The sequence below is a fragment of the Ranitomeya imitator genome, chromosome 5 (genome assembly GCF_032444005.1).
Source record: "Ranitomeya imitator isolate aRanImi1 chromosome 5, aRanImi1.pri, whole genome shotgun sequence".
Lineage (NCBI taxonomy): Eukaryota > Metazoa > Chordata > Amphibia > Anura > Dendrobatidae > Ranitomeya > Ranitomeya imitator.
In genome coordinates, this window is record NC_091286.1 from 22862557 (window position 1) to 22889458 (window position 26902).

The window sequence follows — 26902 nt, forward strand, 5'->3', positions numbered from 1 at the left end:
TCGGTGTGCGGCGGGTCCATGTCTTGTTGCTGGGCGCTCTCGGTGTGCGGCGGGTCTGTGTCTTGTCGCTGGGCGCTCCTGGTGTGCGACTGATACAGCTCTTGTTGCTGGGCATCCTCGGTGTGCGGCAGATACAGGTCTTGTCGCTGGGCGTCCTCGGTGTGCGGCGGATACAGGTCTTGTTGCTGGGCACTCTCGGTGTGCGGGGGGTCTGTGTCTTGTTGCTGGGCGTCCTCTGTGTGTGGCGGATACAGGTCTTGTTGCTGGGCGCTCCCGGTGTGCGACGGATACAGGTCTTGTCGCTGGGCGCTCTCGGTGTGCGGCGGGTCCATGTCTTGTTGCTGGGCGCTCTCGGTGTGCGGCGGGTCCATGTCTTGTTGCTGGGCGCTCCCGGTGTGCGGCAGGTCTGTGTCTTGTCGCTGGGCGCTCCCGGTGTGCGACTGATACAGGTCTTGTCGCTGGGTGCTCCCGGTGTGCGGCAGGTCCATGTCTTGTCGCTGGGCGCTTCCGGTGTGTGACGGATACAGGTCTTGTCGCTGGGCGCTCTGTGTGCGGCAGGTCCATGTCTTGTCGCTGGGCGCTCCCCGTGTGTGACGGATACAGGTCTTGTCGCTGGGCGCTCCCCGTGTGTGACGGATACAGGTCTTGTCGCTGGGCGCTCCCGGTGTGTGACGGATACAGGTCTTGTCGCTGGGCGCTCCCGGTGTGCAGCAGGTCCATGTCTTGTCGCTGGGTGCTCCCGGTGTGCGGCAGGTCCATGTCTTGTCGCTGGGCGCTCCCGGTGTGTGACAGATACAGGTCTTGTCGCTGGGCGCTCTGTGTGCGGCAGGTCCATGTCTTGTCGCTGGGCGCTCCCGGTGTGTGACGGATACAGGTCTTGTCGCTGGGCGCTCCCGGTGTGTGACGGATACAGGTCTTGTCGCTGGGCGCTCCCGGTGTGCGACTGATACAGGTCTTGTTGCTGGGCATCCTCGGTGTGCGACGGATACAGGTCTTGTCGCTGGGCGCTCCCGGTGTGCGGCAGGTCCATGTCTTGTCGCTGGGCGCTCCCGGTGTGTGACGGATACAGGTCTTGTCGCTGGGCGCTCTCAGTGTGCGGCGGGTCCATGTCTTGTTGCTGGGCGTCCTCGGTGTGCGGCAGATACAGGTATTGTTGCTCCCTCCCCCTGCGTGCAGTACCCTCCAAAGATACCCAACTAAGGAGAAATTGTAAACTATCAAAAGGGAGACGGGTGCTCAGTGATGTGGGTGGACAGTGAATGTCTCGGGCGATTCCACGGAAAACACCAAGTTATTGATGAATGTGCTGCTGACTCCGATAGGTGTCAGGACATTTGTCATGACTCTGTCCTACCCTGGCCCTAACGATAGGAGGGCCCTAACTCGCCCTGTTCCCTGGATTACTTATGGTGAAGACGCCAGGGCCACGTACCTTGCCTTAGCTCCTGAATCTGCCCTCAGTCTGTATCCTTCCTCCACTCAGGGAAGTAGCCGTGTACTGAACTACACCAACCAGACTAACAAGGTAATATGAACAGGAATAAAGGAAAATACCAAATATACACACATATAACAGAGGAATGCATCGGGGGAATGGAGGATGGGGTCAAACCAAAGTAGGAGAAGAAAGTGAATTATTACACACAACCTAGCAACAGTCAGAGTCCACCACACCCCTGCTCCAATAATAACCAACAACCCCCAGCCATGCAGCAGAAGCTAACTCTGACAATGAGTGCTAGCCAGGGCCCACATTATATAGGAGATGGCAGTGGCTAACAGTGAACAGCTGAGAGCCTTAATGCAGGAAAGCGTCCAGGAGCCTCAACTGAGCAGATTAACCCCTGCACTGCTAGAAGAAACCTACACCGTTCACAATATGAAGGTGAAGTACAGGAGTTGGAGAAATCAGACTCTTCTGGCTCCTCACTGTTGGGATAAACCCGTGACCACATTGCCCCTACGAGCGGTCAGAGCCGCGCCCTGTGTAGGGGTATCGCCCATACTGTCCTCTGCGGAGAGCCCCCTGTACTAGGTGAGCATCAGCCCTGGTCCGTGGGGCGGCAGGCAGCGTTCTGCTTGTATGACCTCCATCCTATGGACGGTACGTGTGTGGGGCAATGTGACCTGGCGGGGGCTGCACTACAAGCATTAAGGGGGCGAGGAGACCCCCAGATTTCCATCTCATCAATCGTCTGTGGGATTTGCTGGAAAATCAAGTCCGAGCCATGGAGGCTGATCTGGTCTGCCCATAGTGATGTGTGGGGCATGAGTCCGATGGGCGTGGCATCAACGAGTCCGGGAGGCGGGGCCACTATCAGGCCGGTGATGTAACGATCCACGTCACCCGCTTGGCGCCTCACAATAAATGTCCCGTTATCTCCGTCTCCTCCCGCAGGTCCTGTATGCAGCAGACCGTAGATGACACCGGGGGATGGCGGCCGCTCCGTCACCACCGCGGCGTCTCCGGACTCTGCAGGAATCTCCCGGACACATCCTGTTCTTCAGTCCGCCTCCTGCCTGTCCACCAACCGCGCATGCGTATCCCCACCCCGGCCTGCGCACCCCCGCGGCCGCTCATGGGCGCGCACGTCCGCCGCGTCGTGTGTTTAGTGGTGACGTCACGTTCTCGCCCAGCAACGCGAGCGGGATCGCGAATGGCGGCGCAGAGAGGGGAGTTCAAACCCAACGGAGGCTCGTCCTGCCCGTGACTCGGCAACATGAAGCGGATGAAGGCGGCCCGGACCGCGGCGGCCACCGGAGCTGAGGGGGAGGACGGCGGTGACGTGCAGGGCCCGGACCTGGCGGACGCGGAGGGTAAGACGTGACAACACGGAGGGAGAAGCCGGAGCCACAGCCGCCACCGCCCGGGAGGAGAAAGACCCGGCTCCTGTCACTGAGGGCCACGGGCCCCTGCGGAGCCGGAGTCTCTGTCACCTGGGGGACTACAATTCCCAGCAGCAGGGGGCGCTGCAGCCAGGAACAATAGGAGGAGGGGAGCAGCCTGGGGTCCTGGCCCTCAACGCCTCAGTGTGGTGGGGGGCGTCCCCCAACCTGTCTGCCCCCCCGCAGCCTGTCTGCCCCCCGCTGTCCTGCAGAGTGATGGGGGCCTCATATGTAAGGACCTAGTCCGGCCCTGGAGGTGTGCGGCCCCCCGCTGTCCTGCAGAGTGATGGGGGGCCTCATATGTAAGGACCTAGTCCGGCCCCGGGGGTGTGCGGCCCCCCGCTGTCCTACAGAGAGATGGGGGCCTCATATGTAAGGACCTAGTCCGGCCCTGGAGGTGTGCGGCCCCCCGCTGTCCTGCAGAGTGATGGGGGGCCTCATATGTAAGGACCTAGTCTGGCCCCGGGGGTGTGCGGCCCCCCGCTGTCCTACAGAGTGATGGGGGGCCTCATATGTAAGGACCTAGTCCGGCCCCGGGGGTGTGCGGCCCCCCGCTGTCCTACAGAGACATGGGGGCCTCATATGTAAGGACCTAGTCCGGCCCCGGGGGTGTGCGGCCCCCCGCTGTCCTACAGAGACATGGGGGCCTCATATGTAAGGACCTAGTCCGGCCCCGGGGGTGTGCGGCCCCCCGCTGTCCTACAGAGTGATGGGAGGCCTCATATGTAAGGACCTGGTCCGGCCCTGGGGGTGTGCGGCCCCCCGCTGTCCTACAGAGTGATGGGAGGCCTCATATGTAAGGACCTGGTCCGGCCCTGGGGGTGTGCGGCCCCCCGCTGTCCTACAGAGACATGGGGGCCTCATATGTAAGGACCTGGTCCGGCCCTGGGGGTGTGCGGCCCCCCGCTGTCCTACAGAGACATGGGGGCCTCATATGTAAGGACCTGGTCCCGCCCCGGGGGTGTGCGGCCCCCCGCTGTCCTACAGAGACATGGGGGCCTCATATGTAAGGACCTGGTCCGGCCCTGGGGGTGTGCGGCCCCCCGCTGTCCTACAGAGACATGGGGGCCTCATATGTAAGGACCTGGTCCGGCCCTGGGGGTGTGCGGCCCCCCGCTGTCCTACAGAGTGATGGGGGGCCTCATATGTAAGGACCTAGTCCGGCCCCGGGGGTGTGCGGCCCCCGCTGTCCTACAGAGTGATGGGGGCCTCATATGTAAGGACCTGATCCGGCCCCGGGGGTGTGCGGCCCCCCGCTGTCCTACAGAGTGATGGGGGCCTCATATGTAAGGACCTGGTCCGGGGGTGTGCGGCCCCCCACTGTCCTACAGAGACATGGGGGCCTCATATGTAAGGACCTGGTCCGGCCCTGGGGGTGTGCGGCCCCCCGCTGTCCCACAGAGACATGGGGGCCTCATATGTAAGGACCTGGTCCGGCCCTGGGGGTGTGCGGCCCCCCGCTGTCCTACAGAGTGATGGGGGGCCTCATATGTAAGGACCTGGTCCGGCCCTGGGGGTGTGCGGCCCCCCGCTGTCCTACAGAGTGATGGGGGCCTCATATGTAAGGACCTGGTCCGGCCCCGGGGGTGTGCGGCCCCCCACTGTCCTACAGAGACATGGGGGCCTCATGTAAGGACCTGGTCCGGCCCTGGGGGTGTGCGGCCCCCCGCTGTCCTACAGAGACATGGGGGCCTCATATGTAAGGACCTGGTCCGGCCCTGGGGGTGTGCGGCCCCCGCTGTCCTACAGAGACATGGGGGCCTCATATGTAAGGACCTGGTCCGGCTCTGGGGGTGTGCGGCCCCCGCTGTCCTACAGAGACATGGGGGCCTCATATGTAAGGACCTGGTGCGGCCCTGGGGGTGTGCGGCCCCCCACTGTCCTACAGAGTGATGGGGGCCTCATGTGTAAGGACCTGGTCCGGCTCTGGGGGTGTGCGGCCCCCGCTGTCCTACAGAGTGATGGGGGCCTCATATGTAAGGACCTGGTCCGGCTCTGGGGGTGTGCGGCCCCCCGCTGTCCTACAGAGACATGGGGGCCTCATATGTAAGGACCTGGTCCGGCCCTGGGGGTGTGCGGCCTCCGCTGTCCTACAGAGATATGGGGGCCTCATATGTAAGGACCTGGTCCGGCCCTGGGGGTGTGCGGCCCCCTCACTGTCCTACAGAGAGATGGGGGCCTCATATGTAAGGACCTGGTCCGGCCCTGGGGGTGTGCGGCCCCCCGCTGTCCTACAGAGTGATGGGGGCCTCATATGTAAGGACCTGGTCTGGCCCTGGGGGTGTGCGGCCTCCGCTGTCCTACAGAGACATGGGGGCCTCATATGTAAGGACCTGGTCCGGTCCTGGGGGTGTGCGGCCTCCGCTGTCCTACAGAGTGATGGGGGCCTCATATGTAAGGACCTGGTCCGGCCCTGGGGGTGTGCGGCCCCCGCTGTACTACAGAATGATGGGGGCCACATATGTAAGGACCTGGTCCGGCCCTGGGGGTGTGCGGCCCCCGCTGTCCTACAGAGATATGGGGGCCTCATATGTAAGGACCTGGTCCGGCCCTGGGGGTGTGCGGCCCCCCGCTGTCCTACAGAGATATGGGGGCCTCATATGTAAGGACCTGGTCGGGCCCTGGGGGTGTGCGGCCCCCCCGCTGTCCTACAGAGATATGGGGGCCTCATATGTAAGGACCTGGTCCGGCCCTGGGGGTGTGCGGCCCCCACTGTCCTACAGAGTGATGGGGGCCTCATATGTAAGGACCTGGTCCGGCCCTGGGGGTGTGCGGCCCCCTGCTGTTCTACAGAGTGATGGGGGCCTCATATGTAAGGACCTGGTCCGGCCCTGGGGGTGTGCGGCCCCCTGCTGTTCTACAGAGTGATGGGGCCTCATATGTAAGGACCTGGTCCGGCCCTGAGGGTGTGCGGCTCCCGCTGTCCTACAGAGTGATGGGGGCATCATATGTAAGGACCTGGTCCGGCCCTGGGGGTGTGCGGCCCCCCGCTGTCCTACAGAGTGATGGGGGTCTCATATGTAAGGACCTGGTCCGGCCCTGGGGGTGTGCGGCCCCCCGCTGTCCTACAGAGACATGGTGGCCTCATATGTAAGGACCTGGTCCGGCCCTGAGGGTGTGCGGCCCCCCGCTGTTCTACAGAGTGATGGGGGCCTCATATGTAAGGACCTGGTCCGGCCCTGGGGGTGTGCGGCCCCCCGCTGTCCTACAGAGACATGGGGGCCTCATATGTAAGGACCTGGTCCGGCCCTGGGGGTGTGCGGCCCCCCGCTGTCCTACAGAGACATGGGGGCCTCATATGTAAGGACCTGGTCCGGCCCTGAGGGTGTGCGGCTCCCGCTGTCCTACAAAGTGATGGGGCCTCATATGTAAGGACCTGGTCCGGCCCTGAGGGTGTGCGGCCCCCCCGCTGTTCTACAGAGTGATTGGGGCCTCATATTTAAGGACCTGGTCCGGCTCTGGGGGTGTGCGGCCCCCGCTGTCCTACAGAGTGATGGGGCCTCATATGTAAGGACCTGGTCCGGCCCTGAGGGTGTGCGGCCCCCCGCTGTCCTACAGAGTGATGGGGGCATCATATGTAAGGACCTGGTTCGGCCCTGGGGGTGTGCGGCCCCCGCTGTCCTACAGAGTGATGGGGGCCTCATATGTAAGGACCTGGTCCGGCCCTGGGGGTGTGCGGCCCCCCGCTGTCCTACAGAGTGATGGGGGCCTCATATGTAAGGACCTGGTCTGGCTCTGGGGGTGTGCAGCCCCCCGCTGTCCTACAGAGTGATGTGGGCCTCATATGTAAGGACCTGGTCCGGCTCTGGGGGTGTTCATCCCCCCGGCCTCAGGGACCCCTCTGTGCCTCCCAAGAGCAATAGTATTTTCTGGGGATTTCTTTTTTTGCAGTATTATCTGTAGTTATTGCCAACATTTTGGGCTCTGTACGACTTTTTTTGTTTGTTTTTTTCCTGTCATTTTTTGCAAAGTTTCCCATTCTGCCATTTATTTTTTTCCCTATTTATTTATTTATTTATTTAAGATTTTAGTTTGAAAATGTGCCTGGAGTTGGGGGGCATTCATCCTCCGGTCCTGAAGGGCATTGTGCACAGTGAAGGGTCCTCAGTGTGGGATGTGGCAGAGAACGTCCACTTCTCCGCCGTTCTGTGACTCTTCAGTCTCTGTCTCCTGCTGATGTCTCTGTGACTCTGAGCTCAGTGGCCTCCTCCGTCACATCCTCCCTGAAGCCTCACCATGGCGAGGTCCTGGTCCTCACTTGTTAGGGGTCGTCTTGGCCTCATGATGAGGGGGACGGTTTAATACCAATTCTAATTGAACCCCGACATTTATTGGCCGATTCATGGATCAAACACCTGCTGTGAATTTTGCCATTAAACTCCTTGTTAGAGAACAGAAAGTTGTGCAAAAAGTCCTGAGACATTGAACAGTGGGACGTGGGCATCCGAAAGTCTTTCCCCCAGCTACTGTGACAGTGTCAGTCAGATTGTGGGGGAGGAATAAGGTTTGGAAGGGACACCATTTCTCCACCTCCTAAAAGCTGCTGTCAAGAGAGTAAACTGCTGCAAATGGAGCAAACTCTGATCACTGCAGTTACTCCTACCTATAACCCAGCTCCGGGGCCGCAATATACATGCAGCACACAGGTCCTGACACCTGGATAGATTGGGCCCCATCATTTACTGAAGAGGAAAACCTGGCCCCCTTACTGTCTACATATAATGGCTTGTGTACCCCAAAGCTGGTGCTTAAAGGGAATCTGTCACAAGGTTTTTGCTACCCCATCTGAGGGCAGCATAACCCCGTCCACTCAATTTATTGGCTGTGTGCTGTGCATAGGCAGAAAGCTGCCAATCAGTGGTTGGGGCGAGGTTACACAGAACTCCTAAATGTGCTGGACCACGTGGCAGCAGGTTTACTTGTCCTCTAAAAGTAATCTCCTGCTAATAAAAAAAGGATTTTTTTATCAAAACAGGATCTCTGTTTCTATTTCATGCTGCTCTGAGACCCCTGAACTTGTTCTGTATATTAATACCGCACCTATATGTCACTGAAGAGATAAGTGAGGAGGCTGTCCCTCCCAAAATCAAGGGATTATGAATCTTTACCCCCCACATTTGGGTATTAAGATGCCTGTAGGATCTGACTGCACACAGTCCTTGTTTATGGTCTGTAACCATGGTGATGCATTGGCCTGCACAGGAGCTATATACACAGGTATTAAGGAAGAGGAATTGCAGAGCGCTCTAGCTTTTATCATGTAAGGTTATTCTCAGGGGGCTGTGCCCACTGATGATTATTTATCAGCCGTCTTTTAGGTCACCGAACTTGTATTTCCCACATCGGTGTGTGTAGTAGTCTGGGGTTCACGCGTTGTTTCCTGCTACAGTCGGGATAAGCGTCCCAAGGATGTGCTGCACTGTAAATCAGAGCGGACATCCGGGGAAGGACTGTTCTGGGGGCTCACTGTATATGGGGTGTATATATTATTTATGCAGCGTCCATTATTGTAGCAGAGGGAGCATTGGGTATAAAGGACCATGTTGTAACCGCTGCCTTACCCCCCCCGACACTGCTGCAGTGATTTAGGTATGGCGCCAGCATATTCCACAGCAATGTGCTCACAAATAGGTGCAGGGATCATTGCATTGTGCGCAGTCTACACAAGTTTTGGATGTTGGGGGTTATAGTGTGCGGCCGCAGCCTTTGTAGCTGTCAGTGCTGCCACAGGGGGCCGAGATGTTTATCCCACCACGGCCTGCTCCTTGCTCAGCTGTTCCCCTCCCCTGGTATGAATGGGCCTCCGCTCCCATCTGCCGAACCTAAAATATCCCTCCCAGGCAGGGTCAGAGGGGCTGTCATTGTCAGCGCTTGTTGCTGTCTGTAGCTGCTTTTGTTTGGGTGTGTAGAGGCAGGGGCACAGAGCCGAGGGGCCGGCACATGGATATCGGGGGCTGCAGATTTAGCTCATCTTTGGGTCCGTTCTTGCTTTTCCGGTCGCTGTCCTTTCAGCACCAGGATGATACGCCGGTCAAGACCGATTTGCCTCTTCCTCTTCTCATCCCTGCTGTTATCTTTCATGGCGTCTCGTACCTTCGCTTCATTCATTCCTTCATCCATAGTATACATCGTCTATGACAATTATTCCCAGGGAATTTTATCTTGGCGATTGCCTTGCACTACCCAAAACGGCCATCCCAGAAGTCAGACCCAAATACAAGTGCTCACCCCTATAAAAGCCAGCACCCATCACCCACTGTTAGGATGGATGTGAATGGTGCTTGATGAGGCTTCTTCAGAGCCGGACGTATTGTGCCGAATAATTGAGTAAAGTGGTTTTCTGTGCGGTTTTGCCAGTGTGTACAGTGCGGTGCAAATGTTTTGGGAAAATGCTGCATAGTTTACAAGCTAAAAAAAAAGTATTAGCAAGTTGTAAAGTGAAACGACAAAGGAGAAATGTAAACCCCATCAGTCACCTTCATCACTTCTTCTCAGTCACTTGCACAGTTTCTCGGTTGGAGATTGTTCCAAACATCTTGGAGACCCGACCCCAGATCTTCTGTGTGTGAGGCTTGTGCAGATCCTTCATGTGACCCCAGACAGATGGGATGATGGGAGATCAGGGCCCCGGAGCCAGATCATCACCCCCAGGACTCCTCGTTCTTAATGACATTGGCTGGATGTTGGGGGTCGTTGTCCGGCTGCAGAATAAATTTGGAGCCAATAATCTGGTATTACAAGATTGATAATTATCGGCCTGTGTTTATCAGCATTCTGGATTCCATTAATCTGGGAAAAAAAATTCAACTCCGTTTGCTGAAATGCAGCCACTAAGTTGTAGGCCCCTCCATCCACCGTGTCACCGGTCCTGCAGACCCTCGTTACTGTGCCGCTCTCCTGCACTTCAGGAGCAAACTTCCATCTGTTACACCCAAATATTTCACATTGTGACTCCTCAGTGCGTCTTGAGCACCTGCTGACATTTTTCTGCACCCCAGTTGCATATTTTTGTGCACAGATGGGTCCCTTGGATTTGTCTCCATGTGGAAGTTCTGGTGTTTTTGGCCGCAATTCTCCCATGAAGAGCACTTCTGGCCATACATCTTTGAACAATAGATAGGTGGGGTGTAGCTGATCCCACTGGTTGTTGCCAGTTCTGAGTTGATGGCACTGCTGGACATCTGATTTTATACAGCAGTAATCATGTCTTTCATCTGCTGCACTAAGTTTCCTTGGCCGACCACTTCATTTACAGGTTTTATTGTTACCCATTTCTTGGTGTCTTCAGTGCTGAGAAATCCAGGCAGATACTTACCCATCATATAATGCCATCAGGAAGGAGTCTCTTTTGCTTGAAATTTCTTTTGCTACAGAACAAGGACCCTAAACATCATCCAGCCAATGTAAATAATATCGAGGAGTCATGGAGGTGATTATCCGGCCCAACACAGCCCTAGTCTCACATCATCCAGCCGGTCTGGGATCACATGAAGAGACAGAAGGATCCGCACAAGCCTCATACACAGAAGATCTGGGGTCAGATCTCCAAGATGTTTGGAGCAACCTCCTGCCGAGATCCTTCATAAACTTTGTGCAGGACCTAGTGATGGAGCAGGGTGGTCACCAGATACTGATGGGATTTACCTTTCTCTCTTGTTCATTCACTTTTACATTTTGCTCATTGATAAAAATTAACTATCACTTCTATTTTGGGATGCGTTCTTACTGTGAAGCATTACTTCCACACCTGCCTAAAACCTTTGCACAGCACCGTATGTCGGCATTTTTTTAGTGACCATATTCCATAACCATACTAGAAAGTCTGAAGTGTAAAAGAAGCCGAAAAGCCATGAAAGGAGCAGCAAACTGTTTGTACATGGAGATGAATGTTGTTCTTTTTAGCGTGTTTTTTTTTTTTCACGCAAAATACCGAAAAAGATCCAATGTCAACACATCCTTAACCCCTTTCCGACCTTTGACCTATCCATATGGTACTTACTGACCTCGGACATATGGATACGTCATATCTTTAATCACGGTGCTAGCAGGGCTGTGGAGTCGGTAAGCCAAACCTCTGACTCCGACTCCTCAATTTCCATGACTCCGACTCCTCGATTTCCATGACTCCGACTCCTCGATTTCCATGACTCCGACTCCTCGATTTCCATGACTCCGACTCCTCGATTTCCATGACTCCGACTCCTCGATTTCCATGACTCCGACTCCTCGATTTCCATGACTCCGACTCCTCGATTTCCATGACTCCGACTCCTCGATTTCCATGACTCCGACTCCTCGATTTCCATGACTCCGACTCCTCGATTTCCATGACTCCGACTCCTCGATTTCCATGACTCCGACTCCTCGATTTCCATGACTCCGACTCCTCGATTTCCATGACTCCGACTCCTCGATTTCCATGACTCCGACTCCTCGATTTCCATGACTCCGACTCCTCGATTTCCATGACTCCGACTCCTCGATTTCCATGACTCCGACTCCTCGATTTCCATGACTCCGACTCCTCGATTTCCATGACTCCGACTCCTCGATTTCCATGACTCCGACTCCTCGATTTCCATGACTCCGACTCCTCGATTTCCATGACTCCGACTCCTCGATTTCCATGACTCCGACTCCTCGATTTCCATGACTCCGACTCCTCGATTTCCATGACTCCGACTCCTCGATTTCCATGACTCCGACTCCTCGATTTCCATGACTCCGACTCCTCGATTTCCATGACTCCGACTCCTCGATTTCCATGACTCCGACTCCTCGATTTCCATGACTCCGACTCCTCGATTTCCATGACTCCGACTCCTCGATTTCCATGACTCCGACTCCTCGATTTCCATGACTCCGACTCCTCGATTTCCATGACTCCGACTCCTCGATTTCCATGACTCCGACTCCTCGATTTCCATGACTCCGACTCCTCGATTTCCATGACTCCGACTCCTCGATTTCCATGACTCCGACTCCTCGATTTCCATGACTCCGACTCCTCGATTTCCATGACTCCGACTCCTCGATTTCCATGACTCCGACTCCTCGATTTCCATGACTCCGACTCCTCGATTTCCATGACTCCGACTCCTCGATTTCCATGACTCCGACTCCTCGATTTCCATGACTCCGACTCCTCGATTTCCATGACTCCGACTCCTCGATTTCCATGACTCCGACTCCTCGATTTCCATGACTCCGACTCCTCGATTTCCATGACTCCGACTCCTCGATTTCCATGACTCCGACTCCTCGATTTCCATGACTCCGACTCCTCGATTTCCATGACTCCGACTCCTCGATTTCCATGACTCCGACTCCTCGATTTCCATGACTCCGACTCCTCGATTTCCATGACTCCGACTCCTCGATTTCCATGACTCCGACTCCTCGATTTCCATGACTCCGACTCCTCGATTTCCATGACTCCGACTCCTCGATTTCCATGACTCCGACTCCTCGATTTCCATGACTCCGACTCCTCGATTTCCATGACTCCGACTCCTCGATTTCCATGACTCCGACTCCTCGATTTCCATGACTCCGACTCCTCGATTTCCATGACTCCGACTCCTCGATTTCCATGACTCCGACTCCTCGATTTCCATGACTCCGACTCCTCGATTTCCATGACTCCGACTCCTCGATTTCCATGACTCCGACTCCTCGATTTCCATGACTCCGACTCCTCGATTTCCATGACTCCGACTCCTCGATTTCCATGACTCCGACTCCTCGATTTCCATGACTCCGACTCCTCGATTTCCATGACTCCGACTCCTCGATTTCCATGACTCCGACTCCTCGATTTCCATGACTCCGACTCCTCGATTTCCATGACTCCGACTCCTCGATTTCCATGACTCCGACTCCTCGATTTCCATGACTCCGACTCCTCGATTTCCATGACTCCGACTCCTCGATTTCCATGACTCCGACTCCTCGATTTCCATGACTCCGACTCCTCGATTTCCATGACTCCGACTCCTCGATTTCCATGACTCCGACTCCTCGATTTCCATGACTCCGACTCCTCGATTTCCATGACTCCGACTCCTCGATTTCCATGACTCCGACTCCTCGATTTCCATGACTCCGACTCCTCGATTTCCATGACTCCGACTCCTCGATTTCCATGACTCCGACTCCTCGATTTCCATGACTCCGACTCCTCGATTTCCATGACTCCGACTCCTCGATTTCCATGACTCCGACTCCTCGATTTCCATGACTCCGACTCCTCGATTTCCATGACTCCGACTCCTCGATTTCCATGACTCCGACTCCTCGATTTCCATGACTCCGACTCCACAGCCCTGTGTGCTAGTGCTTAAAATTCTGGTGCCATCTTGGATCTGGGCACATGGAGTCGTCTTCCTACACCCACAGGTTTACGGATTATGAAGAGAAGGACTCCCAGATTGAGTGCCCCCCTGTCCTGGGAGGACTGAGTGGGAAAATTGTGTGGGATGTGGTGCACCCAGTGTTAGATCAAGGTTATCAGCTCTACGTAGATAACTTTTATACCAGTGTCCCACTGATCAAGTCCTCTGCACGAGCTACCGAAGCCTACGGCCCTGTCCACAAAAATCACAGAGGCCTCCCCAAGACGCTAATTGGGCTGCTGCTCTGAAAGGGGAGATCAGAGCCCAATGTAGCGACAACATGCTGGTGTCAAGGGCAAGAAAGATGTCCTTTTCTTGGCCACCGTACATGGTGACGGCAGCACCACCACCACCGCTGCTGCATGCGATACCTGGGATACAATAAGAACATGGGGCGAGTTGATCTCACTGATCAAGTCCTCCAGCCGTACAGTGCCATGAGAAAGGCCAAGGTGTGGCACAAGAAGCTGGCCGTGCTCATCGTACAGATGGCAATGCTCAACGCTCTCCTGCGGTCACTATGTGCAGGACAGGCCGGTACATCGTACCTTCGGTTCCCGGAGGTAGTGATCATGGCGCTAATCTCTGGAGGTCAGGAAGGAGCGGGCCCCAGTACGTCCATAACTGAAGGTGGTCGTATCGTACCAGGTCAACATTTCCCGGGGGAGGTCCCTCAAACCGTAAAAAAAGGAAGGTCGCAAAAGAGGTGCCGAGGGGGATACACAGACACCAGTTATCAATGGGACACCCCCGATAAACCTGTGTGTGAAATAATGCTTCACACTGTACCCCACAACCATGAACCACTAAATTCATTTCTGACTGAAACAATTCATATGACAAACTGACGTCCACTACACAACTCGCATATGACGACAATGGACACTACACAACTCACATATGACAACCTGACAACGGACACTACACAACTCGCATATGACAACCTGACATCCACTACACAACTCACATATGACAACCTGACGGACACTACACAACTCGCATATGACAACCTGACGGACACTACACAACTCGCATATGACAACCTGACGGACACTACACAACTCGCATATGACAACCTGACGACGGACACTACACAACTCGCATATGACAACCTGACGGACACTACACAACTCGCATATGACAACCTGACGGACACTACACAACTCGCATATGACAACCTGATGTCCACTACACAACTCGCATATGACAACCTGACGGACACTACACAACTTGCATATGACAACCTGATGACGGACACTACACAACTCGCATATGACAACCTGACGACGGACGCTACACAACTCGCATATGACAACCTGACGGACACTACACAACTCGCATATGACAACCTGACGGACACTACACAACTCGCATATGACAACCTGATGGACACTACACAACTCGCATATGACAACCTGAAGGACGCTACAGAACTCGCATATGACAACCTGATGGACGCTACACCACTCGCATATGACAACCTGATGGACGCTACACAACTCGCATATGACAACCTGAAGGACGCTACAGAACTCGCATATGACAACCTGATGGACGCTACACCACTCGCATATGACAACCTGATGGACGCTACACAACTCGCATATGACAACCTGACGACGGATACTACACAACTCGCATATGACAACCTGATGGACGCTACACAACTCGCATATGACAACCTGACGACGGACACTACACAACTCGCATATGACAACCTGATGGACACTATACAACTCGCATATGACAACCTGACGTCCACTACACAACTCGCATATGACAACCTGACGTCCACTATACAACTCGCATATGACAACCTGATGGACGCTACACAACTCGCATCTGACAACCTAATGGACGCTACACAACTCGCATATGACAACCTGACGTCCACTATACAACTCGCATATGACAACCTGACGGACACTACACAACTCGCATATGACAACCTGACGGACACTACACAACTCGCATATGACAACCTGACGGACACTATACAACTCGCATATGACAACCTGACGGACACTACACAACTCGCATATGACAACCTGACGTCCACTATACAACTCGCATATGGCAACCTGACGGACACTACACAACTCGCATATGACAACCTGACGGACACTACACAACTCGCATATGACAACCTGACGGACACTATACAACTCGCATATGACAACCTGACGGACACTACACAACTCGCATATGACAACCTGACGGACGCTACGCAACTGACATACACCACACCACTCGCGTATGCCAACACACTATGAAATTCACATACCAGGAAACATTAGATCAATTAAAAAATTGAGTCACTTGGGGGGGGGGGGCATTTACACTATTTAGGCGCATCAGGGGCTCTGCAAAAGCGACATGATGCCTGCAGACCGTTCCATCATACTCTGCATTGCAAGCGTAACTCCTTCCCTTCTGAGCCCTGCTGTGCACCCAAACCGCAGTTTTCCCCCACATATGGGGTATCTGCATACTCGGGACAAATTGCACAACAAATTTTGAGATCCATTTTCTCCTGTTACCGTTGCGAAAATAAAACATTTTTGGCTAAAATAAAATTTTAAGTGAAAAGTTTTTTTGTTTTTTTTCCCTTCCTTCCACATTCCATTAATTTCTGTGAAAGGTGTCAGTTTGGGGTATTTTCTTGTCATATAGACCCCTTAAAGTGACTTCAAATGTGAGGTGGTCCCTAAAAAAAAAAAAAAAGTTGTAAAAATGAGAAATCGCTGGTCAACTTTTAACCCTTATAATTTCCTAACAAAAAAAATTTTGGTTTAAGAAATTGTTGATGTAAAGTAGACGTGGGAAATGTTATTTACACTGATTTAAAAGCATAACATTTTTTTAAAAAAGATTGAAAATTGCTAAATTTTCGACAAAGTTACAAGCAACGCAAATTATGTTGTAGAAATGTTACCACTATCATGAAGTACAATATGTCACGAGAAAACAATGTCGGGATCACCGGGTTCCGTTGAAGCGTTCCAGAGTTATAACCTCATAAAGGGACAGTGGTCAGAATTCTAAAACCTGGGGCCCGGTCATTAACGTGCAAACCACCCTTGGGGGTAAAGGGGTTAAAGTCAGTCGTGTAACGGATCCATCAGAGCGATGAAGGACTGGAGTAAAGACACCAAGTCGCTATATTTTTGCGACATTTCTAACCATTTTACTCCAGTGTTCTGATGAGCCCGGCTTGATGGATGGGGCCCATTAGGTTCTCCGGAATCTGTCATTGCCTGACAGACTAGGGAGAATTTGTCAGCGACCTTCCAGCTAAAATGCCATAAGGAAGGTCAAGATCTGGTATTAGTGCCCCCAACCAAAATCTGGCGTCGGTGACCTTATGTGCACGGTTATCCCCGAGCTCCCGCAGTGCACTGCTCGCCAGTACTAACATGGAGCTTACAGAATTTAGCTTTAGCCGCGAACGGAGAAGAAATCTCAGATTCCGCGACCACAATTTTTCCAACATTTGCAGTTGGCCCCATATATTGGAGCAAAGATGGGCAGGCTGGGCGACTTTTACGACTTGGGAACTTCACGACTTTTACCCAACAGATGATGTTGAGGAGAAGACATCTGGATTCTACCTTCTGATCTAATTGTCACTGGGACATTAGCGCCCCCCGGGGGTCTTGGTGCCCACTTCTCGTCTTTCGTTAGTGTCATTAAGGCTGCCTCGTCTTATTCTTTTTATTGTATTTCATGCCTGCCACTGTTGGGTTTCTGACAAGTGTCAGTGCCGTTATTATCTGCCATAGTGAAGTGATATTCAAAGGGTTATACCCCATGAATGATTCAAGCCCCATCCTCTGTGCTCCGGGGGTCCGCTCATTGCTTTATATATTGTTTATGTCTCCATAGATTCTTCAGCGAAAGCGCTCGTCAGTCTGAAAGGTAAGATTCTCCTTACCCCAATATGTTTTGCACTCGGGGGACTTGTAGACATGCAGATATTTCATGAGTTTGTCTCAAGTTTCTGTTGTCAGAAGTACACTTCCTCCCGGCTTCCTACTTTCCAGGGCTTATGGCCTGAACTGTGCGCTCTCTGATGCTGCAAACCAAGACCCCTGCCTCTGGAACATGAGGAGGTTGGGGGGGCCTCGTATGCTGGTGGATGTCTCGTATGCTGGTGGGTGTGTGGGGGTCTCGTATGCTGGTGGGTGTGTGCGGGTCTCGTATAGTGGTGGTGAGGGGCTCGGACGCTGGCTGGTGGTGGGGGGCTCGGATGCTGGCTGGCAGTGGGGACGCAGAATGTAGGAGGTGTGGACGCTGGCTGGTGGGGAAGTAGTGGACGCTGGCTGGTGGTTGGGGGCTCGGACGCTGGCTGGTGGTGAGGGGCTCGGATGCTGGCTGGTGGTGGGGGGCTCGGATGCTGGCTGGTGGTTGGGGGCTCGGATGCTGGCTGGTGGTGAGGGGCTCAGATGCTGGCTGGTGGTGGGGGCTCGGATGCTGGCTGGTGGTGGGGGACTCGGATGCTGGCTGGTGGTGGGGGGCTCGGATGCTGGCTGGTGGTGGGGGGCTCGGATGCTGGCTGGTGGTGGGGGGCTCGGATGCTGGCTGGTGGTGGGGGGCTCGGATGCTGGCTGGTGGTGGGGGGCTCGGATGCTGGCTGGTGGTGGGGGGCTCGGATGCTGGCTGGTGGTGGGGGGCTCGGATGCTGGCTGGTGGTGGGCTCGGACGCTGGCTGGCGGTGGAGGGGCTCGGATGCTGGCTGGCGGTGGGGGGCTCGGATGCTGGCTGGTGGTGGGGGGCTCGGATGCTGGCTGGCAGTGGGGGCGCAGAATGTAGGAGGTGTGGACGCTGGCTGGTGGGGGGGCGCAAATGCTGGTGGGGAAGTAGTGGATGCTGGCTGGTGGGGGGGCTCGGATGCTGGCGGTTGGGGGCTCGGACGCTGGCTGGCAGTGGGGGTGCAGAATGTAGGAGGTGTGGGGGGGCGCAAATGCTGGTGGGGAAGTAGTGGATGCTGGCTAGTGTGCGGGCTCGGACGCTGGCTGGTGGGAGGGCTTATGCTGGCAGTGGGGGGGGCTCTCACACTGGTGGGGGGGCTTTTGCGGTGGGGGGGCTAACGCTGGCTGGTGGTGGGGGGTTCTCACAGTGGCTGGCATGGGGAGGCTCGGGTGCTGGTGGGGGGCTTTCACGCGGGCTGGCGTTGTGGAGGGGCTCTGACGCGGGCTGGCGGTGGGGGGAGGGCTGTGACGCTGGCTGGCGGTGTGTGGGGAGGCCTCTGACGCTGACTGGCGGTGTGGGGGGAGGCTCCTGACGCTGGCTGTTGTGGGGGCGCAGGCTGTAGGGGGTGTGGACGCTGACTGGTGCGGACGGGCACGGAGGCTAGCTGTTGGGGGGGCACAGATGCTGGCATGGGAGTAGTGCTGGCTGGTGGGGGGCTCGGGAGATGTAGACTGTGGGGAGGAGGTGCAGGTGCTGACTGACTAGGGGGGTGCGGACGCTGGCTTGTGGGCCGCGAGACCATTCATCGCTGATTGCCGCCTCTGCAGTCTGACACCCTAGGCAGCAAGCTATACCCACTAGAATTACAATTCCCTCTGTTTTTGAGAACGAAGAAAATTTTTAATAAGTTGCTCGTTTTTTTTGCAAGCACTTTGCATTGATACTCATTGTGTGAGAGGAGAAGACCCCATTAATGTGATATTATTTTACGATCATTCATTATATGCTGCCTAAAGTAAAGACTAAAACTGCAGTATTTTCCACAAATGGCTGCAAAAAAAGTCTCGGCACAAAAGAATTGACAATAGTTCAGGGGGTTTTGTGGACCTGCTCTCCGGCCCACTGCACGCTCGGTGGGACGAGTCTGTCGTATCCCTCCGTGTGCTCAGGGGGTCTGCACATTGCTCTGCTCCTGTTCTAGTTAATGGACTGTGTGCAGGATACTCGCTGAGCGCCGGCCGGCAGGTAGTTGTCTCTCGACCATCGATGTCAGCGCATGCCTGGATAATCCCCTTAACAAACATTACATTAGGTTTTCCTATCAGTAAAGGGGATTTTCCATCTTATGAATCTATGGCACATAACTGGGAGATGCCCACACTCTGGGGTCCAACCTTTGAGACCTCGACTGATCCTGAGTATTTAGGGGACGTGACTCTGGTTCACCACCAAGTCCCCTCTAAAGTTTTACTCTTGTGTGATTCACTGTGGATTTTCCAAATCCTGCAAATACTATAAATCTGCCAAGTGTGAACATAACCTGAGTAGTAATGGTAAAAAAAAGCGGGACAGAAGTATGGACGGTGTTGCCGCTTGTTTGCCCGTCGTAGAGTGTGAACCCACTGCTGCTCTTCTTGGTTTTTATACAGAAGGAAGTTTCTCGCCTCAAAAAACCCTGAGCTGGAAAGGTGGTAACAGCCCGGTCACTGAGCTGGTGAGTAGCGGATCTCCAGCAAGAGAAAAAAGTTTGGACCTCCTTTATGGGAAAAAATTTTTTTTTGCCTGTAACTTTTCATCGGAATATAGTTGTCAGTAGTGAGATTAACCCTTTAATAGTGGGCACTAGAGATTATAACGGTCTGATGCCAGGCTGGGTGAGACTGCATGAAGAGACCCCCTTTCGGAAGGGACCCCAGCTCGCAGTACCCCCTTAAAATTGTCCTGCTGTCATAACTAACGTGATGTCGTTTCTGTAGACGCCCCGGAGCTCTAAAAGGAGCAGACTCATAAGTGACGAAGAAGATCGGCAGATAAACACCAGATCGCCAAAAAGGAACCAGAAAACGACGGTGACGCCGCAGGTGACCCGCATTCCCCCATTGAGCCCTTATGTCCAGCACAGTTTGTATTCTGTCCTCCGAAGGTCCTATAAAAGGATTCCTTAAAGGGGTTGTCATGTGAAGACCCCATATGCAACGAGGACTTCTCTTTTCCTCTAAAAGACCCTCTGATTTTACACGGACGGGCATTTATCTGGCTGACCATGATACATTTTCCCTACAGCGGCTCCAACTTCCATCGCCTCTTTGCCATGTTCAGGACTAAAAACTGCACATTGTGGTCACAGCTTTAAAAAAAGAATATGGTCACCACCTGGGGGCATTATTTCCACCCAAATGTATGTATTTGGGGGTTACAAAATAATGTTTGCAGTTGGGTTTCATTAACATTTGCACCCTCTGCTTTTAAGGCTTTCATTCAGATGTTCGTTTTTAGGTTTTCACAGAACCCATACCCATTATCTGTGAACAACCTATCTATTCTTTTTATTTTTATTTTTTCTGTTTTTGTTCCAAGCCAAACACACCTTGAAGTCTATGGATCTGTACACGGATGCAGTCTTTATACTGTCTGTTTTTGACCTTTTAATCAATAGAAGCTTTATAATTCCCATACAAGAAAATCACTTATGGTAAAGAGGGAAAAAAAAAACCTACTGACCAAAAAACCTGATGGCTGTTTTTCTTATATGTGTGGAAAAAAGTATGTGCACACAATATTTTATGGAGGTTTTTTATGCAAAAATAAAGTCTGAAAAATCAGTAAAAAAAATTAAGACTTGTCCACCTCCAGTGTGTTCACACTGAGTTTTTGGAGCAGTTAAAAAAACGTAAGTTTTCATAAGAGTTGGAGAATTTGTGGAAACGCACTCAGAGTATATGGATATGACGTATTTTTAAAGAAAATCGGTCAGCAGGAATTCACCCCTTAAATTTACTTTTATACGCATGTAGCCCTTTAAAAGACAAGGCCAGCAATACCTTCACATGGCCAGTCTGTTCATCGATTACTGACAAATTGGCTGACAGACTATGGTAGATATGAAGCCTTTGTCACTCCAGCTCTATTCCCCGCCTCCTGCTTGACTGAAGAGCCTTTTATGGGAAGTCGCAACATAGAAGCTATCCGTCAAGCAGGAGGCGGCCCACCATGAAGATTTGACTGTAGTGTCACCGCATTGCCTAGGCATTCTGACTGTATCTTTAGCAATGTTTTTTTTTTTAATTATTATTATGTATTTATTTTACTGAACGCAACTTTTTTTGTTACAGAAGTTTACAGCCATTGCGACCACACCAGTGAAAAAAGCATCACAGAAAATAGGCTACAGGCTCCGCAATCTATTAAAACTTCCCAAGGCGCATAAATGGTGCATATACGAGTGGTTTTATTCTAATATCGACAAGTGAGTACCAGCAAAAACTTGTCACTTTTCTCCTGTGTCTTTTTATCACTCGCAGCCACTACAGTCATCTCGCAGGCTTAGTGCGTGTCCATAGGTAGAGTATTGCCACTGAAAAATACAACTAGTCTGATTTTTTTAATTTTTTTTATTTCAGGCCTCTTTTTGAAGGTGATAATGATTTCTGTGTATGCTTAAAAGAATCTTTTCCAAATCTTAAGACAAGAAAACTAACCAGAGTGGAATGGGGGAAAATTAGACGACTGATGGGGAAACCCCGAAGGTAATTCACTAATTATCACTGACTGTTCATCTGTCTGGAGAGCGAAATTGTGCTGGAAAATGCCATCAATAAGGGGGAACGTGGGCAACAGGACGAGATCTGATCATGGGCTTGACTTTAAGGGTATATGCACACGTTGCGGATTCCAGTGCGGATTTTTCCACGCAGAATCTGAAAAATCTGCAGGTAAAACGACCTGCATTTTACCTGCAGATTTACCGCGGTTTTCACCTGCGTTTTTACATACGTCGTCATCTCGCGAGACCGCAAGGCACCTCGCGACCAATGAGCGACATTGCTGCGAGATTTAAATCCCGCTTCACAGATTGGTCGCGCCCTGCTATATACTACATGGCTCCTATATACTACATACTACATGGCCTGTGCTATATACTATGTGGCTGCTATATACATACATACATTACATTACATTACATTACATACATATATATATTCTAGAATACCCGATGTGTTAGAATCGGGCCACCATCTAGTAGTAGTTATATTCTTGTACATAGGGGCAGTATTATAGTAGTTATATTCTTGTATATAGGAGCAGTATTATAGTAGTTATATTCTTGTATATAGGGGCAGTATTATAGTAGTTATATTCTTGTATATAGGAGCAGTATTATAGTAGTTATATTCTTGTACATAGGAGCAGTATTATAGTAGTTATATTCTTGTATATAGGAGCAGTATTATAGTAGTTATATTCTTGTATAGGAGCAGTATTATAGTAGTTATATTCTTGTATATAGGGGCAGTATTATAGTAGTTATATTCTTGTATATAGGAGCAGTATTATAGTAGTTATATTCTTGTACATAGGGGCAGTATTATAGTAGTTATATTCTTGTATATAGGAGCAGTATTATAGTAGTTATATTCTTGTATATAGGGGCAGTATTATAGTAGTTATATTCTTGTATATAGGAGCAGTATTATAGCAGTTATATTCTTGTACATAGGGGCAGTATTATAGTAGTTATATTCTTGTATATAGGAGCAGTATTATAGTAGTTATATTCTTGTATATAGGGGCAGTATTATAGTAGTTATATTCTTGTACATAGGGGCAGTATTATAGTAGTTATATTCTTGTATATAGGAGCAGTATTATAGTAGTTATATTCTTGTATATAGGGGCAGTATTATAGTAGTTATATTCTTGTATATAGGAGCAGTATTATAGTAGTTATATTCTTGTACATAGGAGCAGTATTATAGTAGTTATATTCTTGTATATAGGGGCAGTATTATAGTAGTTATATTCTTGTACATAGGGGCAGTATTATAGTAGTTATATTCTTGTACATAGGGGCAGTATTATAGTAGTTATATTCTTGTGCATAGGAGCAGTATTATAGTAGTTATATTCTTGTACATAGGAGCAGTATTATAGTAGTTATATTCTTGTACATAGGAGCAGTATTATAGTAGTTATATTCTTGTACATAGGGGGAAGTATTATAGTAGTTATATTCTTGTACATAGGAGCAGTATTATAGTAGTTATATTCTTGTATATAGGAGCAGTATTATAGTAGTTATATTCTTGTATATAGGGGCAGTATTATAGTAGTTATATTCTTGTACATAGGGGCAGTATTATAGTAGTTATATTCTTGTACATAGGGGCAGTATTATAGTAGTTATATTCTTGTGCATAGGAGCAGTATTATAGTAGTTATATTCTTGTACATAGGAGCAGTATTATAGTAGTTATATTCTTGTACATAGGGGCAGTATTATAGTAGTTATATTCTTGTACATAGGGGGCAGTATTATAGTAGTTATATTCTTGTATATAGGAGCAGTATTATAGTAGTTATATTCTTGTATATAGGGGCAGTATTATAGTAGTTATATTCTTGTACATAGGGGCAGTATTATAGTAGTTATATTCTTGTACATAGGGGGCAGTATTATAGTAGTTATATTCTTGTATATAGGAGCAGTATTATAGTAGTTATATTCTTGTACATAGGGGGCAGTATTATAGTAGTTATATTCTTGTATATAGGAGCAGTATTATAGTAGTTATATTCTTGTATATAGGGGCAGTATTATAGTAGTTATATTCTTGTACATAGGGGCAGTATTATAGTAGTTATATTCTTGTACATAGGAGCAGTATTATAGTAGTTATATTCTTGTATATAGGGGCAGTATTATAGTAGTTATATTCTTGTACATAGGGGCAGTATTATAGTAGTTATATTCTTGTACATAGGAGCAGTATTATAGTAGTTATATTCTTGTACATAGGGGGCAGTATTATAGTAGTTATATTCTTGTATATAGGAGCAGTATTATAGTAGTTATATTCTTGTATATAGGGGCAGTATTATAGTAGTTATATTCTTGTACATAGGGGCAGTATTATAGTAGTTATATTCTTGTACATAGGGGCAGTATTATAGTAGTTATATTCTTGTGCATAGGAGCAGTATTATAGTAGTTATATTCTTGTACATAGGAGCAGTATTATAGTAGTTATATTCTTGTACATAGGGGCAGTATTATAGTAGTTATATTCTTGTACATAGAGGCAGTATTATAGTAGTTATATTCTTGTACATAGGAGCAGTATTATAGTAGTTATATTCTTGTACATAGGAGCAGTATTATAGTAGTTATATTCTTGTACATAGGGGGAAGTATTATAGTAGTTATATTCTTGTACATAGGAGCAGTATTATAGTAGTTATATTCTTGTATATAGGAGCAGTATTATAGTAGTTATATTCTTGTACATAGGGGGCAGTATTATAGTTGTTATATTCTTGTACATAGGAGCAGTATTATAGTAGTTTTATTCTTGTACATAGGAGCAGTATTATAGTAGTTATATTCTTGTACATCGAAGCAGTATTATAGTAGTTATATTCTTGTACATCGAAGCAGTATTATAGTAGTTATATTCTTGTACATAGGGGCAGTATTATCTACTATATAATTGTCTAAGGGTCACTTCCGTCTTTCTGTCTGTCCTTCTGTCACGGTTATTCATTCGCTGATTGGTCTCGCCAGCCACCTGTCATGGCAGCCGCGACCAATCCGCGACGGGCACAGTCCGGAAGAAAATGGCCGCTCCTTGCTCCCAGCAGTCAGTGCCTGTCGCCCGCATACTCCCCACCGGTCTCCGCTAACACAGGGTTAATGCCGGCGGTAACGGACCGCGTTCTGCCGCGGGTAACGCACTCCGTTACCGCCGCCATTAACCCTGTGTGTCTCCAACTTTTTACTATTGATGCTGCCTATGCAGCATCAATAGTAAACAATGTAATGTTCTTGTACATAGGGGCAATATTATAGTAGTTATATTCTTGTACATAGGTGGCAGTATTATAGTAGTTATATTCTTGTACATAGGGGCAGTATTATAGTAGTTATATTCTTGTACATAGGGGCAGTATTATAGTAGTTATATTCTTGTACATAGGGGCAGTATTATAGTAGTTATATTCTTGTACATAGGGGGCTCTATTATAGTAGTTATATTCTTGTACATAGGGGCAGTATTATAGTAGTTATATTCTTGTACATAGGAGCAGTATTATAGTAGTTATATTCTTGTACATAGGGGCAGTATTATAGTAGTTATATTCTTGTACATAGGGGGCTCTATTATAGTTATATTCTTGTACATAGGGGCAGTATTATAGTAGTTATATTCTTGTACATAGGGGCAGTATTATAGTAGTTATATTCTTGTACATAGGGGCAGTATTATAGTAGTTATATTCCTGTACATAGAGGGCAGTATTATAGTAGTTATATTCCTGTACATAGAGGGCAGTATTATAGTAGTTATATTCTTGTGCATAGAGGGCAGTATTATAGTCATCTTCTTGTAGAGGGCGGTATTATAGTAGTTATGTAGTTGACGATCACATTGGGATTATTCCTGTATGAGGGGACAAGTCATGCTGATTCTTTTCATTCTCTCATGCACTTTCTTGCTGTCGGTGAATGCTCCGGTCAGTGATATCTATATTCTGTATCTGTAGATGTTCTTCTGCGTTCTTTGAAGAGGAGAGATCCGCTCTAGAGCAAAAGCGACAGAAGATAAGGCTGTTGCAGCAGAGGAAGGTTGCAGATGTTTCACAGTTCAAAGACCTCCCAGATGAAATACCACTTTCTTTGGTTATAGGAACAAAAGTTACAGGTAAGGATAATCATTATGGCCATCACCCTTGTGCGACTGCTCAGAAGTAGGGGGCTGGCTCTGTATAGACAGTTTGTGCATTCCTTTGCTCATGCCGTACAGCTACCTCTGTCGGTGAGCTGGAAGCATGGGAGTAATCTGACATTGCGTCTGTAGGGAGGGGAGCGTGTCTGGCGCCACCCGTAGGGAGGGGGCGTGTCTGGCACCAGCTTTACGGAGAGGGGCGTGTCTGGCGCCGGCTGTAGGGAGGGGGCGTGTCTGGCGCCAGCTTTACGGAGAGGGGCGTGTCTGGCGCCGGCTGTAGGGAGGGGGCGTGTCTGGCGCCAGCTTTACGGAGAGGGGCGTGTCTGGCGCCGACTGTAGGGAGGGGGTATGTCTGATGTCAGCTGTATGGAGGGGGCGTGTCTGGTGTCAGCTGTATGGAGGGGGCGTGTCTGGCGCGGGCTGTAATAATAATAATAATAATCTTAATTTTTTATATAGCGCTAACATATTCCGCAGCGCTTTTACAGGTTGCACACATTATCATCACTGTCCCCGTTGGGGCTCACAATCTAAATTCCCTATCAGTATGTCTTTTGGAGTGTGGGAGGAAACTGGAGAACCTGGAGGAAACCCACGCAAACACGGAGAGAACATACAAACTCTTTGCAGATGTTGTACTGGGTGGGATTAGAACCCAGGACTCAAGCGCTGCTAGGCTGCTGTGCTAACCACTGCGCCACCGTGCTGCCCTGAGGGGGAGGGGGCATGTCTGGCATCGGCTGTGGGGAAGGGGCATGTCTGGCGCCGGCTGTAGGGAGGGGGCGTATCGTGTCAGCTGTATGGAGGGGGGCATGTCTGGCGCCAGCTGCAGGGAGGGAGCGTGTCTGGCACCAGCTGCAGGGAGGTAGCGTGTCTGGCGCCGGCTGTAGGGATGGGGCATGTCTAGCACCAGCTGTAGGGAGAGGGCATGTCTGGCGCCGGCTGTAGGGAGGGAGCGTGTCTGGCGCCAGCTGCAGGGAGGGAGCG

The 26902-nt window shown here is 50.5% G+C and overlaps 1 protein-coding gene across 3 annotated transcripts in view; it reads left to right on the forward strand.

Annotated features, from left to right (window-relative positions):
* Positions 1 to 2613: 2613 nt before the first annotated feature.
* The window catches only part of LIN9 (lin-9 DREAM MuvB core complex component), a 36111-nt gene continuing 11822 nt past the window's right edge, over positions 2614 to 26902 (forward strand). For 2 of the 3 annotated variants that reach the window (XM_069768403.1, XM_069768401.1), the window contains exons 1-7: positions 2614 to 2817; positions 17166 to 17198; positions 19622 to 19686; positions 19949 to 20053; positions 21305 to 21438; positions 21593 to 21718; positions 25734 to 25891. In XM_069768403.1, coding sequence (XP_069624504.1) covers positions 2721 to 2817; positions 17166 to 17198; positions 19622 to 19686; positions 19949 to 20053; positions 21305 to 21438; positions 21593 to 21718; positions 25734 to 25891 — 718 coding nt within the window. In that variant the 5' untranslated portion in view covers positions 2614 to 2720. The remainder of the gene's footprint in view (positions 2818 to 17165; positions 17199 to 19621; positions 19687 to 19948; positions 20054 to 21304; positions 21439 to 21592; positions 21719 to 25733; positions 25892 to 26902) is intronic. The other variant, XM_069768402.1, reaches the window with a different exon arrangement.